The sequence below is a fragment of the Spermophilus citellus genome (assembly GCF_964194105.1).
Source record: "Spermophilus citellus genome assembly, chromosome: 11".
In the NCBI taxonomy this organism is placed as follows: Eukaryota; Metazoa; Chordata; class Mammalia; order Rodentia; family Sciuridae; genus Spermophilus; species Spermophilus citellus.
In genome coordinates this window covers 114786388-114807437 of record NC_138192.1, presented here as the reverse complement: position 1 = coordinate 114807437, position 21050 = coordinate 114786388, and the positions used below count along the sequence as shown (strand labels likewise).

General features: G+C 36.3%; 1 protein-coding gene across 2 annotated transcripts in view; it reads left to right on the top strand.

Annotated features, from left to right (window-relative positions):
* ABCA12 (ATP binding cassette subfamily A member 12) overlaps positions 1 to 21050 on the top strand; it is a gene marked incomplete at both ends in the record, with an annotated part of 168391 nt that overhangs the window by 112270 nt on the left and 35071 nt on the right. The window contains 11 exons of one of the 2 annotated variants that reach the window (XM_081261060.1): positions 1668 to 1847; positions 2511 to 2826; positions 4574 to 4688; positions 11006 to 11335; positions 12377 to 12446; positions 12535 to 12669; positions 14068 to 14214; positions 15120 to 15306; positions 17062 to 17280; positions 18388 to 18584; positions 19386 to 19546. In XM_081261060.1, coding sequence (XP_081117186.1) covers positions 1668 to 1847; positions 2511 to 2826; positions 4574 to 4688; positions 11006 to 11335; positions 12377 to 12446; positions 12535 to 12669; positions 14068 to 14214; positions 15120 to 15306; positions 17062 to 17280; positions 18388 to 18584; positions 19386 to 19546 — 2057 coding nt within the window. Of the gene's footprint in view, positions 1 to 1667; positions 1848 to 2510; positions 2827 to 4573; positions 4689 to 11005; positions 11336 to 12376; positions 12447 to 12534; positions 12670 to 14067; positions 14224 to 15119; positions 15307 to 17061; positions 17281 to 18387; positions 18585 to 19385; positions 19547 to 21050 lie in introns of both variants that reach the window. The other variant, XM_081261059.1, reaches the window with a different exon arrangement.

Here is a 21050-nt window from a genome sequence, read left to right as displayed (position 1 = left end):
AGCAAGACAAAGGCCATGTGCAGACTCTAAGGAAAATAAACCTAAAATCAGTATTCAAGGTTGGGTCTTCCTCTCATGGTCACTTAAAAGGACCAGGCTGCAGAGGATCAAAGGAAGCTGTCTGAACTTATGCATTACCTCTGCCACATCCCTACCTTCAACCTAAAGGATGCAAGATATCTAATTCAGGCTGTGTCTGATTCACTGTTGCTATGCAACCACTGTATGAGGAAGGGATTGAGAGCATTAGAATTTGGCAGTAGCAAAGCAAATGCCCCTCCTTCCCCCCATACTGCTGGTGCTTAGATAGTAAACCAACAAGGAGGAATTATGTTACATTTATATGACATATAATCATGTGCATTTTAGGACAGTCAACTGGGTTTGATTAAGAAAAGATATTGTTGGATCTGTTCTCTAAAAGTATCATTTCAGTGAGGCACTGCTTGAGTAAAATATCAGGAATAAAATATAAAGTTCTTATATAAACTTTACCATTCATAACTTCTAAAATATAAGATGAAGTTTAGAATTTGAAATGATTGAAATAAATGTAGCAATGAGATTAGTGTATATGTAAATGTATACACATAGGTAACTTCGTATCTAAAGGGTTTTATAATTTAAATTTTGGGAGTACTTAGCTCCAAGACCATTTCTTTGATTTGGTCTACCAGCATTTCTAAAGAATCCTTTGGTTTTGAGTTGATTTCCACTGGCCGCTGGAGGCCACTGTTCCACCACAATTTGCCCCTCCCCCACCAATATCTACATCAAATAATAAGTACATTTTGCTTTATGTTTGAATGCATTTAAAAAGTTGCTCTCTGTGAGAAATTTACTCGTATTTTTGACAATGTAAAAGACATGTTTGATTCTGTGAAGAGGAATTTACGATATTCACAGCTTTCTCAGTATTTGTGATTATCTAGTTAGTAAAAATTTAATTGGCCAAATGATTTGTTAACTTGCAATTTTATATTTACCCTTTGTCTCTGTTGGTTTCCTCAGAAATCATAAAGTTGAAGAACAATTAATTCCTCTTTCTTCCAGAGTAATTACCTAAAATAAAGTCTTGATAATTTTTTCTAGATTGGGACAGATATCAAAAGAGGTGATTCACATAAAGTTTAAAATCAAACAATATTAGAAAGACTTAACTCTATGTAGCTCAGATCCTCAAACACCTAAAATGTGTCTTCACAGTTTAGGGGATGATGTGGTTTATATTTTCTAGACATTCTATGAAGACTTTCCTATGTTTCAATTTGTACTTTCCTATTCCTGGTACAAAGTAGGCATTTCTGTTTATCCTAAACTGTCATTTCTAGTTTATAGTTTTCTTCTTAATTATATGTACAAGTTTTTAAAAATATCCATCCTTAATCCTTTGTTAATTAAATTATAACAATACACTTTTAAATTATCTTGTATCTTTCTTTGAACCCAAATTTATTGTGTTTGTAACTAGCTAATGTTCTCAATGAATTTTTTGCAGAACTAGATACATTTTTTAGGTATAGGACAGCTATTTTTAGAATAAACTCTACAATGTCATATTCTAATCTAGGTAATGTTTAATATATGCCAAGAAAATCAGTATTTTATCTCACTGCTAAATAAAGATTATAATTTTTTTAAAAAATATCTTTGCCTTGTTTTTTTAGATGTTCTCAGGCTGAAATTAGAGAACAACATTGACATCATTGATCAGCTTAACACACTGTCTTCCCTGACAGTAAATATTTCCTCTTGTGTGTTATATGACCGTATTCAGGGAGCAAAAACCATAGATGAAATGGAGAGAGAAGCCAAAAGGCTCTACAAAAGCAATGAACTCTTTGGAAGTAAGTGCTGTTCTGTTAGGGTCTGAGCTTTCCTTTGTACTAAAATTGGCCAAATTCTTTCCTTACCTTTTTCATTTAGAACTCAGAAAAATAGCCAGGAGGTCATCACTCTCTCTGATGTTCTTACGAATGGGAACCCTGCATGCATCACTAACCATATAGTCTATGTAACAGGGGCTTTGACCATGTCTGATTTCACTGGTGTAGGTAAAATTAAGAATAAAAAATTACGTGATTAAAATATGAAGTTGAGGCCATGATCAAAGATCTCATAGTCTCAAGGTCATTCATTAAAAAACAGATTTTCAGTGGGCTGGGGATGTGGCTCAAGTGGTAGCGTGCTCGCCTAGCATGCATGAGGCACTGGGTTCGATTCTCGGCACCACATAAAAATAATTTTTTAAAAAAAGCAGATTTTCAGAAATTACAATAAGTAACTTAGAGGGTCACATTTAGCCTCCTCACTTAGTTTGTGATGATATTCTTAAATTCCCAAATTTGAATCTCTGAGATGGACACTCCCTATGAACTGTCTTTTCTGTAAATCAGGGTCCTGAGCCTTCTAACTCAATTGACTCTGGCTGCCCCCGATGTATACTCTGAACAATGAATAATGTCACCCATAAAATAACCTTTCTGCTGTTGTTGCTATTTTATTTTTAGGTGTTATTTTTAAGCTTCCTTCTAACAGAAGCTGGGATGGAGGCTATGACTCTGAAAATGTCTCTCTTCCTCCTGTCGTAAAATATACCATCCGTATGAGCCTCAAGACCGCCCAGACCACAAGGAGCATAAGAACCAAGATTTGGGCCCCAGGGCCACACAATTCTCCATCACACAACCAGATCTACGGCAGGGCCTTTATTTATTTACAGGATAGTATTGAAAGAGCAATCATTGAATTGCAAACAGGAAGGAACTCACAGGAAATAGCTGTCCAGGTCCAAGCGATTCCTTATCCCTGCTTCATGAAGGACAAGTAAGTCTGCATGTTCAAGCCCTTTCTTAATGACCAACCACTTTTTTGAGAAATCATTTCTGTTTATTCCTTCACACACATCAGAGGACAGGGGAAATATTCACCAAACCTTTGTTATCTGCTTAGTACCTAAAATGGTGGGTGCCTGGATGTCTTTTTAAAAAATAAAAGTAATTGCATTCTATATGGGGGATGATCATAAGCTGCAAGGGCACATATAAACTTTGGCTTCGTTACAAAAATGCTTCCACACATATTGTTTCATTTGTCCAATCAAACAACCTACAGTTTTATTAAGTGAGAGTAGGTATTTTAGTCCATAATATCCAGATGAAACTGAAGTCCAGAAAGATTAAGTAACTTGACTAAGATACACAGTGAACACTGCATTAGTCCTTCTGATTACCAGACCAGATTTTCTCCTTATTACTAGACCAAATCTAAAATACACAATCACTTGGAAGGAACATTATAGGAGAGTTGTTATTAATGAATGGGTTCCTTTTCCTAATTCTAGAGCCAGAAAATTGCATCAAGCCTGGATCTGGTCCAAGATGAAATTTATCTGACAAATGGTCTATAAATGCTTATCTCGTGCCAGTTTACCCAGAAAAATAAAATGGATATGGCCCAACCTTCCACTGCTCCCTCACTGAAAAACACCCATCTCTCTGATGGTGATATATTTCTGCATGCTAAAGTGATAATGAATGATAGTGATGTCATGATCCATTAATATTTGCATTTTCTTGGGAAACCTGGGGGTAATTTTTTTGCCTGATAAAATACAAAAGAAAATGGCCTTGGGACCTTTCTCCAAATGAGAGCTTCTGTGGAGCCCAAGACACATAACAGATTAATGTAGAATTCATTGAAAACTACTGCCTTTGCCTCAGCTGCAGGAGGGCTGTGTACTTCTCAGAACCAGGTTTCCAGACCAGCAGCAGCACTGGGGAGATTGTTTCCAAAGCAAACTCCTGGTCTATTTCAGTTTTACTAGACTGGAAGCTTATGGGAGGGATCCAGAAATCTGTGTTTTAATAAGCTTTTCTGGTGTTTCTGATGCACAATAGACTGTGAGTTTGAACCTTCAAATGTCATGAGCTGGCCACTCAGGAATACACCCGGTGCTTAATGAGGTCTTCCAGTGACCCTCTAGTGTAGTGCATTACCAAAAAAGACATTTCTACACTATTTATGTAACATCTCCTTGGGCTCCTTTGAGAAGTCCAAGTTTTTTCTTTGTATTTTAAATCAAATGCTTTAGATTTCATTATATTTCATTTGGGGATATTTAGCTTAATAATAACGATGAGCTTCCTAAGAGTAGATAAATACAGTAATTTTGGAAGATACAGATTTTAGTTAGATAAACCAATCATCACCTAATTTTTCAATCTGCCTTTTAGATAAGAATTTCGTTTAGACAGAAGAGTTTTGAGCTTTGCAATTACATCTATGTAATAATTATTTTTCGGACAGGGCACTCAAACACATTTTAAATAATATGGCAACTTTATCTAACAATCCAGAGATGTATTTTCGTCCTGCAGCATTACAGCAGGAAAGTCATGGGCCTACTATTAAGCTAGTGCCCTGTTTCATAAATAATGTAGTCATATTATTATTCTCAATTTCCAAGAGGGAAATAATTTCGATGTAGGAGGGAGTGTATTTTTTACATACTACAATCTGCAAGGGTGACATTCATTTTGGTCACTGGATTATTTTTGTTTTTGTTTTACAGCTTCCTAACCAGTGTCTCTTATTCTCTTCCAATTGTGCTCATGGTTGCCTGGATTGTATTTATAGCTGCTTTTGTAAAAAAGCTTGTTTATGAGAAAGACCTCCGGCTTCATGAGGTATGTTGGGAATGTTTTCATATTATGTCTTTCTTTCCTATTCATAGAACAGTTAATTACTATGATTTTAATCACACCTATCCAAACTCAGAAAACCTAACCTATACCTTATGAGTAAAATGGAAAGACAAACATTTTACAAATCACAAAGGCAGCTTATTCTGTTTTCTCAAAAATCAACGTAAAAGTCATTTAGTAAATACTTCTGAGAAACAATCTGAATAATTTTGAACAAAATGAGTATAATTATGATCCTAAGAGTATTTTTCTGCCCCCAAATTACCTATAGGATGTAGAATCTAACAAAGGAAGTTTAAATAACAACAAAAATAACTATTAAGGCAGAAAATTGTTGGCATGGTAGCTAAACAACTTCAAATGTACATGCTATAGATATGGATACAGACGTGTGGCTTATTCTGGTTCTCAAGGAAAGTTTCTTTCCAGTATACCTTGTCACCTTCTTTTCCATTTCCTAATGACCCTAATTTAAGGAAATTAAGAATTTCATGTTTTGTAGCTAATAGGGTTAATACTACTAAAGTGGTGGAAAATAGGACTTGCTATGTGAAGCATGGTCTTTTCTTGGGCATGTTCTTTATAAAAATTAACCCCAATCCAAAATGTGTTACTTCTTTTTAAAATTTGTGACAAAACAGTATGTACTTTTTAGATTGTATTTAGATAGAAATTGTTTTATCTGCCCGTCCTATAATGAGTCCATTCTTACTCAGTCGTGGAAAATCATGAAAACAAAGCTGAAACGTTTCAAAATGGGGGGCACACTAATTATTGCAAGACCTGGCTGAAAATCTGAAACAACAAGGTCAGAGTCAGCTGTTTGTCCACTGGACTCTTCAGACATATCCTGTCACTTCTCCTGGGCGATGGATTATTTCTCCAGATAAAGCACAAGTCACTGCTTCGAGTTTTGGTTGGTTTAGCATCAGGCTTGCTGGGTTGTCCCAGTGTTGGAATCAACAGTTCTGACATTGTCTATTTAAGTTCTGGTTGACTTCCATAGCTGCATTTTTATATTTTAGTTACAATTTGGTAAATATCTCATGGACCAATTTGAATCCCTGCTATAATCAGGATTGTATGCAATGGTTTCCATTTTAGAAATTTAAGCCCATATCCTGGACCATGATTTTTATTGCAAGTCTCTATTTTTTATCTCTCTCTTGGTTTTCTGGTATTCAGAAGGAAATCTTCACAGATAAAAGGAAAACTTTGAAGTAAAAACTGTGATGGAAACTAAGTTCTTTTTTTCTTCAAAATAAATATCTACCTTAAAAAACATTACTTGTGGTAGAAAGAACAAATATATGTATACAGATGTGTGTCAATGCAAACATACAAGTGTGTATAATATATGTGTGTATATTCCACACACATTGTATTTATTATCCTGTGTTAGACTGCGTCTATGTCTATGTGTGTTACCCAAAACTATCAGAGCATAATGGAGTCCTTTCTCATCTGAAGATAGGAAAGACATATTTTTAACAGTGAACCAGTTTCTGTTTTATAGCTCTGTGTCTTCATATGATAGGCATTCACTTTGAAATTTTAACCACCTGGTCTTGAGGTCAAAGTCATATGGTGGAAAAATCACTGAACTTGGAATCAGAGTAGCAATCTTTGAGTGTTACAGTTCTACCATCCATGTGTACTTGGGCCCAATCCCTTCAATGCTCTAAAGTCTTATAATCTAGACTTCACTCAGTACTATACTTCTAGAGTATAGATCTCTGAGAACAGAGGAGATACTCAATCACCCACATTATACACATTTTATCAATTCTAAATGCTAATTTTTTCATGTTTTGAGGCCTTTGAAATTATGGCACATTTGATAGGGTATCATGATTTACTTGGCGGTGATTTTTCTTTCTTGGTGACATTTAAAATGTGGCACATCTTTAAATTGATGGTGTCCTAAATTTGAAGAATATGGTGTATTTATGAAACAAAATGATGGAAGTTGTAGGTGTATGATGAATAGAATGGTGCTCCCTTCTCAACTTCTTTCCCCTGGCCATGGTTCACATCCACCCTCCTTCTTTTCAAAGATGGAAACAGCTGAGCACAACAAGGGAGAGGTGATCTGCTGAGGACTGCAGGGCTAGCTAATGGAATATCTGGGACTTGAACACATCTGGGACTTGACTTCCACTGGATCTTTTTCCATATCACTGCAATATTTACTCTTATAGTCTTATTTTGATAGCATAGACCTTTCAAGAATTTTGAGGATGATGGTAGATAATCTGTTAGGGTACCAGAAACTTGAAATAACTTTTTAATACCATAATTTTATATCCAGTTGAAGCATAAAGTTTCCCATATCCTACTTCCTTCTCATTCAGATTAAACCAGAAAGGAAAAGAAAAATCAAATCAATATTTTACCTCTTTCTTTCTGTAATTATTCTAAAATCTGGGCAAGAAAACCAAGTTAATTGCAAGCTTAAGGAAGCCATTAATCTTTGACCTTGTTGTATGGTCTGATTCTAGTGAATCTTTGACCTTTAAAATTAGCACAAATATTAATGACCATTAAGTTTATTTTTAAATTAATCCTGTAGTTTAAAAACAACTATTTAAAAATGCTTTTCAATGAAGTTTTGTTCTACATTCCTGGCATTTAACAAATAAAATCTTGAAGCTAAAAATGCTAATTTTATAATACAGAGAGAAGAGTCTTTTTTCTTACCTCTTTCATGTTTATGGGTTAACTCCAACTATTTGATCCAATAGCACATTCATAAGGCTTTCAGTGCTTATATTCAATTGGAGACAGAATTCTGAAGTTCTCTCAATTTATACAGGGAATTTAAGATATCTGTGAGCTGTTACCAAGAATTATGCAAAATTTTTAGTCCTCTGGAGATTCACATTAAATAATTTTTTATGTTTTCCTGATATGCATTATCCACCCCACTAGTAGGAATTTGGAATATTCTAAGTAATGAATGATCACAATATCCTTTATATCTTATCAGTCAATCAATAAAATTTCTATTGATAAAGAGAATTTTTAAAAACTGAAGTTGAAGATGTCATTATAACTTAAGAATTGGTACATGACATACTTGTTGAATGACAACATTGCTGTCACGTAAATATATGAACATTATGACTTCTTTTTCTGTATTAGTGTCAACCTCTGTATATAAGCCTCTTGTGAATGTGTTAACACCTTCACCCCAAATCTTATAGAATCTCTTTCTTAACTCTTTTTTTTTGCTGTAAGCTGGGGCCAGCTTTGACCACTGTGCAGAGAGGCTTTCCTTGAGCAACTGTTTATCAGATATTGATGAATTGCTCTGGCAAGTTTAGGAGGCTTGGGACAAGTGATTCTTTGATTTCGAAGCTGGCACTTGACATCTGTCACTTTGAGGAGGAGCTAATGGCATCTGAGAAAGCACAGCCAGCCATCCCCAGTAGGTCATCTTCTGTCAGCAAGCTTGGTCTTGTTTGTTATCATAGAGTTGGCAGTGAATCTGGATAATTTATGGATGACTTATATGTTCTCATCACTCTTTCTCTTTATGAATAGCAGCTGTTCTCACTGCATCCAATCCTAAAGTTTAACTCTGAAGTTTTGTGCTAGAGTGTTAAATAGTAAATACTTTTGGAAGCATCTAACTCAGCCTGTTTCAATAGAAAGTAAAATCATCAGTTTTATGTTCTTAGAAATAGGAATACTATCTTGACTCTCAAAAGTTTACAAATGACAATGGTAAACATCTTTAGTCTTGTTCTTCAATCTTACCAGATTATCTTTCAAGAAGTTCTTGAGTGGAAAATATTTCTAGGTATGCACATGTTTTATATTGCAGCTTTCAGTCAGGAGGGAAGAAAAACTTGTTCATACACTTGACATCGGTTCATGTCATGGCTTTGATATGTCCTAGATATTTGATATTCACCTTTAAAAATATACTGACATTGCCTTCTACTCACATACATTGCACTTGGAGTGGGGAGGAGTATTTTTTGTTAAGAACACATAAAATTATGGTATTGTTATATGGGTTCCATATCTCCCCCATCTAATTATATTCAAGCAGTCCAAAGCTCAGTAAAAAACCTCAAAATACAAATAACACAAAGGACAAATAAAAAGAGCTAGCATGTCATCATGATATTGGAATTGATAAATATCTCTGAAGTGCAGTCATCAAACATGACACAGTAATTTTCTCAAATAAAATAAAGGATAGGGAAAAAATTTCTGCAAGAAGATCCATGAGGCTTTTTTTTTCATACTCAAGTGTAATTTGTTTTCAATAACAGCAAACCTAGGAATTGGGGAAAACTTTACATAGTGAATCTTTGTTCTATGTAAATTTTTTTACTTTGACCTAGACTTCCATTCCTATGGAGACATAGGTTGAGTTTTAGCCATAAAGGGGGACAAGACTGAGGAAGAGAAAAGCAGAGGGACAGAAGAAGGTGAAGAAGAGGGCAAAGTTAAAAGGAAAAGTCACAGGATTTTTTCTCAGCGGTGATTAGCTTAAAGCCCACAGCTTAGACTGTTGGCAGGCAGGTAGCTGTCTCCATGGTAACAACAAGAGCAGCAGAGTTATCAAAATGTGGTAAGTTGCAAAAACCAGATGGTAAAAATCACTGTTTTTGCTCGTAGAGCAAAAGACCCAGTGTATTTCCTATTGTTATTATTTTCCTGGACAAGTCAGGTTTAAGAAAGGAGCATTGAAAATCCTTGTTTTTGCAACCACAATAACAAAAAAGTTATAAAGGTGTTAGTGGAACATTTCTTTTGCTCCTTTTAAAAATGGAATATTAGATTCACAAACTTAACATTAATCAGGAATTGTTAAAATTGTTAATTGAAAGCAAGATATCCAAGTTCCTCCAGAATACCAAATGTCCTCAAATTTAGGACAAACAAGGTCCAGCGGATTTTAGGTAATTCAGAATCTTTTGAGTTAGGCACAAACAGATCTTGCTGCTTCGTCTTTCTGCCTTGCTAGAACATCTGGCCCTGAGGATATCATGAGTTATCGAAGAATGTCAGTTTAAGGAAAAACATAGGACATCTCAGATAGCTGAATTTATTATGGGTGTATCAATGTCTTTTTGGAAAACAGGATGGTAAACCTGACCTCCATTCCAGGTGAATGCTACAGATGGAGAATGTCTCCCTTCCAAGCTCCCATGTTTTTAATTATTTTTTTTTAATTTTTATTTTCCATATTTGTCATTGGTGCATTTAATTGGTTGTACATAATGGTGGGATTTGTTATATATTCATACATGTGCACAATCTAACTATAATTTTAGACAACATCATTCCCAATATTCCTTATTTCTCTCCCTTCCTCCCTCCCCCCTGTCCCTTTCCTCTACTCCACTGATCTCCCTTCTATTTTCATAAGATACTCCCCCCTTTTTTTTCTTTATAATCTCTAGCTTCCACATATGAGAGAAAACATATAAACCTTGACTTTCTGTGGTTGGCTTATTTCACTTAACGTAATGTTCTCAAGTACCATCCATTTTCCTACAAATGACATAATTTCATTCTTCTTTATGGCTGAATAAAACTCTATCATATGTATATAACACATTTTCTTTCTCATTCCTCCATTGATAGACACCTAGATTGATTCCATTGTTTGGCTTTTGTGAATTGTGCTGCTATAATTTTAAACTCTTGGGAATTGGGTCCATATATTTCTCTCAGGAACATGAATAATAGTTGTGTTGTTCATTAATATTTAGTTTAAAATGTAGATTTTTATTATGTACATCTCTATATTGAACTTGAAGTTAAACCAGCATGCTTTTTCACCAGCTTGAAATAGTCATGCCTGCACAAATGTCAAATTCATGCTGTAAAATTCTGCAGGAGACACCATGAATTTGATGATCTATTCTAAATTAGTCTAAACTGGAGATATTAGCTAGACACCAGTTATAAAGTGGAATTGCAATTGTTTTGTGTCTTTGGTGTTGGGGAAATGGAACTCAAGGGCTTACACATGCTAGGGAAATACTCTACCCCTGAGTTACATCCCCAGACCTAGAATTGTAATTTTTTAAAAATGCCACCACCTTCTAAAATATTCATCATGTTGGATACTCTGGAAAAATACAGTCTGAGATGGGATGGTATAGTAATCATATTTCACATAGTAAGCTTGATAAATACTTGATTAATGTTAATTATGAAAATGCCTCATTCCATGTATTTGGAGACTTGGACATTTTGTCATGATACAAAAACAACCGTTACTTAGGAGTCATTCATCTTTGGAGGCAGCTAACACTTTCTCCTTCTTACAGTACATGAAGATGATGGGTGTGAACTCCTGCAGTCATTTTTTTGCCTGGCTTATAGAAAGTGTTGGATTTTTACTGGTTACCATCATCTTTCTCATCATTATACTCAAGTTTGGCAACATTCTTCCTAAAACAAATGGGTTCATTTTGTTCCTGTATTTTTCGGACTATAGCTTCTCAGTTATTGCCATGAGCTATCTTATCAGTGTTTTCTTCAACAACACCAATATTGCTGCTCTGATTGGAAGCCTCATCTACGTCATTGCTTTCTTTCCATTTATTGTTCTGATTACAGTTGAGGATGAGTTGAGCTACATAGTGAAAGTATTCGTGGTAAGTCAACTCTCTGAATGGCCAGTGTATGAGATGAATAGGTTCCCCCCTACCCCTTTTCTTTTTATTCTCAAGCTTGAAGTTCACTTATCTAAACTTAGAAACCCATTGATAGCAAAGTAAGCTTAAGAGTCATGATAGTTTTCCTACATGGTTGCATATCATACAAGCATAAGACTATGAAAAAGAAATCTTTTCCCCCACACTTTCCTGAGCCATAACAAGTATCGCTGTTAAAAAAAGTTCCTGAAAAAAAGAACCATTAAAATGGAATAGATCATGTTTCAGAATCATCAAGAAATGTTTTGGTATTGGAACTATTCTTATATGAATAATTGTCATGGTTTTCATGACAAAATATAGCTTATAGGTGTAAAGACAAATGCATAGGCAATATGTATCAACTTTGAAATCTTTTTCTGCCTTTTCATTCAAAAGAACTAAATTAATTTGAGAATAAAGATTATTGAGTTTAAAATTTAGGAGGAAGAAGCAAGTTTCATCATATTAAAACACTGCTGTTTATGGACCTACTAATGAATAACTTTCATCCATCATTGAATACCTTGGATTTAAACAGAATTTAAATTTGTAATTTGTGGCAGTTAACAGTATCCAACCAATTGATATTTTAGTAAACGCTCATTCATGATATTTCTTTTTCCTGAAATAAATTTACAAAGTGAAAACATCTTCTGGCCCCTAATATTTTCATTTAATTTTGGTCTCAATACTATGTTACTATGTAATGACCTACTTTTTAAATTGCTGAGTCATATTTAATAAATTTGAATATATTTTTTGGATTTGTAACAAATATTTTTCAAGTCTTAATTTCTTGATGTGTTTTCTGCTACTCTGCCTCCTCCCCATCTCCCCTTCTCCCCCAGTTGTAGTTTGCTTGGTAATGGACTTGTGTGTTTTAAGTGTACTTACAGATGAGTATCAATGCTACCTATACAAATGTCCCACATTTTAAGTCTATTAAGGTCCATCTGGGTGAAGTGTATGAATTATCGCTGCTGTTTATTTTCTTCCCAGAGCCTGCTGTCCCCAACAGCATTCAGCTATGCAAGCCAATATATCGCACGCTATGAAGAGCAAGGTGTTGGTAGGTTCGCTTTCTTTAAAATTAGGTTTTACCTTTCACAGCTGTGACAAGTGTCACAGAAGAATAAACATCTGTGTTCACTTTGTAGGTCTTCAGTGGGAAAATATGTACAGTTCCCCTGTCCAGGATGACACCACCTCTTTCGGCTGGCTATGCTGTCTAATCCTTGCAGACTCTTTCATTTATTTCCTCGTTGCTTGGTATGTCAGGAATGTTTTCCCAGGTATGAACATCGCTCCTACAGACATATGCCTTTTATGGTTGTCATGATTGTAAGTCAACTAATGTATATGTTCTAAAAGTTTTTTCACCATATGTAATCTTCAAAACAATCCTCAAATCCCAAAACTAACCAAAATTTTTGGAGATAATGCACTGCTGAATTTCCTCTTTGATAGGCTTTTTTAAATGGGGTAAATTAAGAAGCATGAAAGAGTGGCAAATCAACCCAAGTTTTCCAAATAAAAGTGTGAGATAGTACTCAGCCTAAAGAAGAATGAAGTCATGGCATTTGCTGGTAAATGGATGGGGCTGGAGAATATCATGCTAAGTGAAATAGCCAATTCCAAAAAAAAAAACAAAAAACAAAAAAACAAAAAAACAAAGGTGGAATGTTTTCTCTGATATGCAGATGCTAACTCACAATAAGAGGGGGTGTTAGGGAAAAACAGAGGTACTTTGGATTAGGTAGAGGGGAGTGAAGGGAGGGGAGGGAGTATGGGAGTAGGAAGGAGAGTAGAATGAATTGGACATTATTACCTATGTGCATATATGATTACACAAATGGTGTAACTCTACATCACATACAACCAGAAGAATGAGAAGTTATATTCCATTTATGTATGATGTATCAAAATGCATTCTACTGTCATGTATAATTAATTAAAACAAATAAAACTATCTTTAAAAAATGTATGAGATAGTAAAAGGCAAAAACCAAGTCTCTAATTCTAAGGACAACTGACCAGACTCAAGTGGAAAACTAGCTGGGCTCCCTTTCTGTTTCTCCAGTGGTCATCGTTTCTAATATGCTTAAGTGCTTTTCCATTAAGTTTTATTTATATTTGTACATTTTAATTCTAGAAATGAATGAAACAGTTTGATTTCATTTGCATAAAACTTCTCTAAGTAATGAGTATGTAGAGATAGAAAGCAGATCAGCAATTGCCTGGGACTAGGGGAAGAGCACAGAACTTTCTGGAATTACAGAAATGTAATAATACTGGATTGTGGTGATGCTTACACAACTTTATAAAAAACCACCTAAGTGTACACTTTCATTATGTAAATTTTATGGTATGTAATCGTACCCCAATGAAGCTGTTTAATAAAAAAAATGAAGAGAGATTATATTCTTGACTTTGTATACTGAGACTTCCTTTTAGTTTTTATATAATATCAATAAAAAGAAAGTGGGCTGGGGTGTACTTCAGTAATAGAGTGCTTGTCTCACATGCATGAGGTTCTGGGTTCAATCCCCAGCACTGAAAACTAAAATAAAAATTAAAAAATGCAAAGGAAGTTATTTCTTGAACCATACATAGTATTCTATTGTCTAGTTCCTGATAGTTATCTTAAAAATCAATTAATAATCACTTTTCCTAATATATTCTTATTACAGGGACATATGGTATGGCAGCTCCATGGTATTTTCCAATCCTTCCTTCCTATTGGAAGGAGCGATTTGGCTGTGCAGAGGTGAAGCATGAGAAAAGCAATGGTCTTATGTTTACCAACATCATGATGCAGAACACCAACCCATCTGCCAGTAAGACAAGTAGGTCAACATGCATTATTATAGATAAATGATATAAAAATTACATGACCAATAGTTTAATCATGTTTTTCTAAATGGCAAAATTATCATCCTTTTAGTCATGGATGAATAGGTCTACACATATGTGTTTGGACTCTTATGGGGATTGAATTGTGGCTTTTTCTGGCCTCATTAGCTCTGTTGGTTAGCATATGGTGCTAATTAGGCCAAGACTGTAGATTCCTTTGTGGTCCAGTTAGACTCACACAGAGGAAAATTTTGTTTCTTGGCCACAGTCTGCACCCCTAATTCCAGCCATCTGCCACCAGTCATAAGGAGTAACCAAGTAAAAAATAAGGGTAATTTAGTATAACCCATCACTATTGCTAGAAAATAATTCAAAGCTTATATCTTAATGACATTGGAAGAGTGGTATCATCTTTATGAGGTAAGGATGACCCAGGTAACCTGTCTATTGTGATGCCTGAAGAAATAGGGAGTAATTAATGAACTGGATTCTGTAAACCAGAGATCCAAGCTAGCCTTGCATCTGTAAAAATCACAATTTGTAGGCATTTATCTGTAAACTGGTATCATCCCGCCCAAACAGAGGACAAAGCCTCAGACTTAGCTTTTGAATATTCAGGATCCATTGAAGAAGCAGAATTTAGGATTATAAAGCTGCATTTTGGAATTGCTTTTTCCAATAGAGGTCCCTTAGAGAATGTGGTTTCCCACCTCATTCATTTTGTAACCAAGTAAGAACCAAGTAAGAACTGTAATAAATCATTTGTTTCTGGGTTTTCTTTCTCAGAACATTGTATTTATATAGTCTCTAATTGTTATTGAGAAAAGTCTATCTCTGGCTGTATGTTCTTATTCGTGAACTTTCAACACTTCCTCTGATTTCTCTTTAGGTCCTGAGTACATGTTCCCCTCCAACATTGAGCCAGAACCTAAAGATCTCCCAGTAGGAGTTGCCCTGCATGGAGTCACAAAGATCTATGGCTCCAAAGTTGCTGTTGACAACCTCAATCTGAACTTTTATGAAGGGCACATTACTTCTTTACTGGGACCCAATGGAGCTGGGAAAACCACTACCATGTATGTTATTTCCAACAGTTATTATCATGGGATCATTTTATAAAACATATTGCTCTTTTTGTAAATTAATGTCTTTTTATTAAAAAAATAAGTCACTACATTTTCTAGATAAAATAAGATGGTTCAACTTATATCCTATAGAATAGAATCTAAATCAGAGGTCCTAAGCTCTGAACTCAAAGCCTAGATTGGACCCACCAGATAAGTGCATTTGTTCCACCTAGTTTTGGCCTCCTCGACACAGCTTAAAATGTTTAATTTTGGTGCAAATATTTTAAAATGAGGAGTTTCCTAACAGAGGTAAATACTCTTGGCATGTCTTAGGTAATGAGAAGTTCTGCAACATTAAGTGCACATTCTTAGGCAGGGACATTGTTTGTAGCTCATTGAGGGTTATTCTCTTAAAGGGAACATTCGCTTTCTGGTTGTTCCTTGGGCTCCACTAATCTTCACTGCTTCATCCATCCAGTCTGTTTCATTTATTTGGATTTCTAGTATGGTCCTTGTGTAAGATTGAGTTTGCACATCCTGGTGTGAACACACACAGCCCCTGCTGCTCCATCACAGGAAATCCTTAACTTGATTCAAAAAGAAACAGAAGAATCACCAGCTATCAGATATAAATCAAAAAGGCCAGAGGCAGTACAGGGACTGTCTTTTCTCACTCATCTCTTAAGTTGTAGTTTCCTACGTCAGAATTGAGGACAGATTCAAATGTGTGAAAGTGACATTTACATTTGTGTGTGTGTGTGTGTGTGTGTGTGTGTGTGTGTGTGTGTGTTTGGTTCTCCTCCACTGCTCTTAGCTCCTCAGTCAGTGCTATGGATACCCTAGCCTTTGTTTAAGAAAATGTGTCAGTTGTTGCACATCTTATTTCCAAGCACTGTAAGTAATCTTGGTGACTGCCAAAAGACTGCAAATGATATTTTTTCATAAATAAAAGGGATAGAGGAAGGTCATGGAAAGAGTGAACATATAGCCTCTCTTATTTGCATGACCTGTTTAAAGCTAGAGTTGACTTTCTAATAAGAATACAGGGCTTAAAAGGCAAGATTTCTAATAGGAAATAAGAGGCCAGTGAGGAAAAAGAATAGAGGAGACATTTAAAGAGGCTGTGATTTAAACTGAGGCTGCCCCATTTTATTGTTCTGAATATAAAATTTTAAATATGAATAATTAATATGCTATTTGTATCTCAATACATTTTTATGGGTAAGTTGCATATTCTGTTGGTTCTCTATTTAATCCAAAGGCATTTATTGCAAGGCCCTGGTTAGAGAATGGTGAGAAGACAGTCCTTTCCCCGACCCTATGGAGTTTGCATATAATGGAGGGAAGAGATGGGTATTAAGTAATTGCTCAATGGGGAAAATCTAAGGTGGGAATCTTCTAGTCACAATGTACAGAATGGGACTGCAGATAACCAAAGTATATGGGAAGAAGCCATATACGTTGGGAGCTCACAGCCATGGGCTAGGCATGTGGTGATGGTGGCTGGTTCCATGGTAGTAACTGTAAGAATAGAGAAATGTGAGTGTAGTAAGAAGGCTAAGATAGGAGGTTACCACAGTGATGGATTTCAGGCTGGTGCAACCTGTACATGAATTTATCACACAAGGAAATAGATAAGATCATTGAAGATGCAGGCTTGAGGGCAAAGATCCTGTTGATTTTGAGGACCCTCTAGGGTATTTCATGGAGAAGTGGTGTGTAAATGCCTGGTCCATACCTCATTTATCATTCCTTCATTTCCAGCTCCATGTTGACTGGACTGTTTGGTACTTCTGCGGGCACCATCTTTGTGTATGGAAAAGATATTAAAACAGACCTAGACTCTGTTCGGAAGAACATGGGGGTCTGCATGCAGCATGATGTCTTGTTCAGCTACCTCACTACTAAAGAACACCTTCTCTTATACGGCTCCATCAAAGTTCCTCACTGGACTAAAAAACAGCTGCATGAGGAAGTGAAAAGGTGAGTCATGACAGGAACAAGAACATGCACAGATACAGAGCTTGGTCAGGTTCTAGAGATCATAGCAATAGGAAATGTTTCCCACAAACAATTGGTTTCTAGTTTTTCTACTTCTCTGCTTATATCCATTTAATGTCATTAACTTCACCAACTGGTTGTACTGAAATTGTTTCACTCTCTTTCCTTCTAACTTCTATATTGCCCCTAATCCTATTTTTAATGTCCATGGCTACCACACTGGTCCCAGCCCCCAGACTGAGCTCTTGGCTTCTACTCTTCCATCACACATACAATCTGTTCTTTCAAGAGCAGACAGGGTGATATTTTTCAACTGCAAATCAGACCATGTCACTCCTGTGTGACCCTGAAGTGACTTCCTGTCACGCTCAGCATAACACTTAATAATGTCATTATTAAGGCCTATGAGACACTGCATGTCCTGCCCCCAATGTCCCTTCTGATTTCATTTCCTTCACTGGCCTCCCACTCATTCTGCTCTGGCGTGCTGGCCTGTTAGCTTACTGACTCTTCCATCAACCAATAGCACTTCTCTCCAGACCGCCATTTGACTTACTCCTGGTCAAATGTCCACTCTTCTACTCTCTGCTCAAACCGTCCCTTCTCTGAGGTGACAGCCACATGTAAAATAGATGCCTAACATAGCATGCCCCAGGCACTCCTTATCTCACATACCCTGCTTTATTTTTTTATTGTACTTATCACCACGTGGCACATTACAGACTTGCTTATTGACTGGATTTACCCCATCCCTCCTGATACACTCATGTGTATTAGAACACAATCTCCTTATGAGTAGAAACTTCACCTACTCACTTCTTTTCTCCAGCATGTAAAACATGATCTGGCACAAAATTCAAGCTGTTCAATTCGAGAGGCAGATATTCTGAGTATTTGTCAAATGAATGACCTATATATTGCCTTGTGTTTTCTCTTAATATCAATTTATGTATGTTCCACTATATGATATATAATAAGCTTTTTTGAATTCTCAATGACACCTTCCTGAGCACATGATAGCTGCTTAGTGAATGCTAATATTCTAGTAGCCTGTCTGTAAAATGTAACCAGTGTACATCACTTTTGAAGGACATTAAAGGACACTGGACTGCATAGCCATCGTCATAAGAGAGTTGGAACACTGTCAGGAGGAATGAAGAGGAAGCTATCGATATCCATAGCTCTCATTGGTGGATCCAGGGTGGTAATTTTGGATGAACCATCTACAGGAGTCGATCCATGTTCTCGTCGAAGTATATGGGATGTTATATCCAAGAACAAAACCGGTATGAGTACTTTCTTGTGACTTCTCCACTCAACAGTCATAACTGTGCCCTCTGGGATTCCCAAAATCAAGGCAAAGCCTTTTCTGTTCATAATGTCTTTTAAATGTCTGACATGGTCTTTTTTCCCAAGTTTCTCTCCTCTCGGCTTAACTTCTAGGTCAATTAGTTTATATCTATCTAATGCCCACTGTGAGTGGGGCACTTAACTGGCCTTTTTGAGAGCCTGTAAATCCAACACAAGTTCCGAGGTCTGCCTAGAGGAGCTCAGAATCTAATTAGAGATACCAAACATACACAAATGAAAATAAACTGAAAACAGACTAAATAAGTGCTAACAGGATGTGAAGCAAAGGAGTAATCAGAGTGGAGTGGATTAATCAGAGAGGAATATTCAAAAAGTCTTTAAAATTATTGCTTTTTTCATAGTGAAGAAATGAAGGAGAGAGAGGGTGTTGGGGGCGGTGGGGAGACAGGGAGAGAAATGCCAAATGAAGCCACAGGAATAAAACACAGAGAGTTGCTAATGCCCGTATAGCCAATGATGGACTTTTACCCAGATAGCATCATAAATGCTTATTTGCTGCCATCCTGTATGAAAAACATCCCCCAAATATTTAAGCACATCTATTCTGAATTTCCTTTTGATTATTTTAGAAGTTTCTTCTAGTCAATTTTTTTTCGAGTATCTTGCAAAATGTGACTCTTCTCACATGTCACAGAATTTACTCTTGCTAATTCTGGTCTTGGGAATTGTATCTTGCTTTCTCATTCTCTGTTGTTCTCGACTGTACTATTTTCAAGCCAGAACAATCATCTTGTCAACGCACCACTTGGATGAGGCTGAAGTGCTGAGTGACCGCATTGCCTTCCTGGAGCAGGGGGGACTCCGGTGCTGTGGGTCCCCGTTTTACCTCAAGGAGGCATTTGGGGATGGGTATCACCTCACACTCACCAAGAAGAAGGTTGGTATGAGAGAAATTATACCACACTGAGGATTATATATTAATTTGTATACAAAACAGAGGCGGACTCTCACTGACTTCATTCATTGCTAAAATTCATTAAGATGCTAGCTCAAACCTGAGTAAGCATCAGAATCCTGGAGGTCTCGAGTAAGACCTCAGATTTCTGGTCCTACCCCTGATCCATTAGATATGAGTTGAGACTCCATAATTTGCTAAATTTCCAAGTAGTTCCCAGGTGATGCTGCTGGTGGTGGTTGGGGACATGGCACACGAAGTATCAAAGTCTAGGTGAACTTAGTGATACCCTGTCTCAAAATAATAAATAAAAAGGGCTAGGATGTAGCTCAGTGGTTAGGTGCCCTGGATTCAATCCCTAGTTTAAAAAAAAAAAAAAGGAAAAGATCAACTAAGTCTAGGTAAGAACTGATCTCCACCTTAAGGTTACTGAAGGAGTATCAGCCTTTTACCTTTCCTAGCATTTCAACCTGTAAAATGAAGTTTAAATTTTCTGGCTTATCAAAAGCCAATGAAGAGAATATGAATAAATATGAATAAATCTCTGATCAAGACTTCTTGAGTACAGAGTGGAGACTAATACAGGTCAGTGGAGCTTTGGAGCTTTTACTTTTTGTGTGTGTATGTGTGCCACAGATTAAAACAAGGGGCATTTAACCACTGAGCCATATCCCCAGCCCTTTTTATTTTTTATTTTGAGACAGGTTATCACTAAATTGCTTAGGGCCTCACTAGGTTGTTGAGGCTAGCTTTGAACTTGTGATCCTCCTGCCTCAGCCTCCCGAATTGCTGGAATTACTGTGCACCAAGTGCCCAGCAGAGTTTTTACACTTTTTAGAGGACAAAAATGCTGACTAAGAATACCTCTATCACCTCACAGAGCATATGATTGTGTAAGATATGTATAAGAACTGAAATGCCAAATGAACTAAGATATGTGTAAGAACTGAAATGCCAACTGAAATGCCAATTAAGCATGATTTGACTACCACTATTTATTTTATATCTGAATCACCTTGATGTGACTTCCAAGATATGATAAGTAATTCATTATTATATTCATTAATTCATTCATAAATTCATGTAGTAGGGGCAAAATTATGCCTTATGCTGCCCTCAAATCCTGTGCTCGGCAATAAGGATTCATCACTGAACTGAGGCTATTAAAATTTGTGGCCTCAGTGGGGTGTATACTCTGGTGGAGTCAGAGAAATTTATATGATACAATCAATAAGTAAATGAATGTGTTATCAATTAGTAAATTACTTAGTATGTTTATTTCTATGTATACTATAGAAATAAACCAGGAGAGGGAAGAGGGAATGCTGAGGGGTCCAGTTGTGAAGTGGGGCAGTAAAAGAAGAGTTTTCTGAGAAAGCGACAGTTGAGCCATGAGTTGGAACTGAAGAAAGAAGGGGACATGCTGCTCTGTGTGGCAATGACAAAGCTCCTGAGCAGGACGCATGGGAGGCAAAAGTGCTCTAGC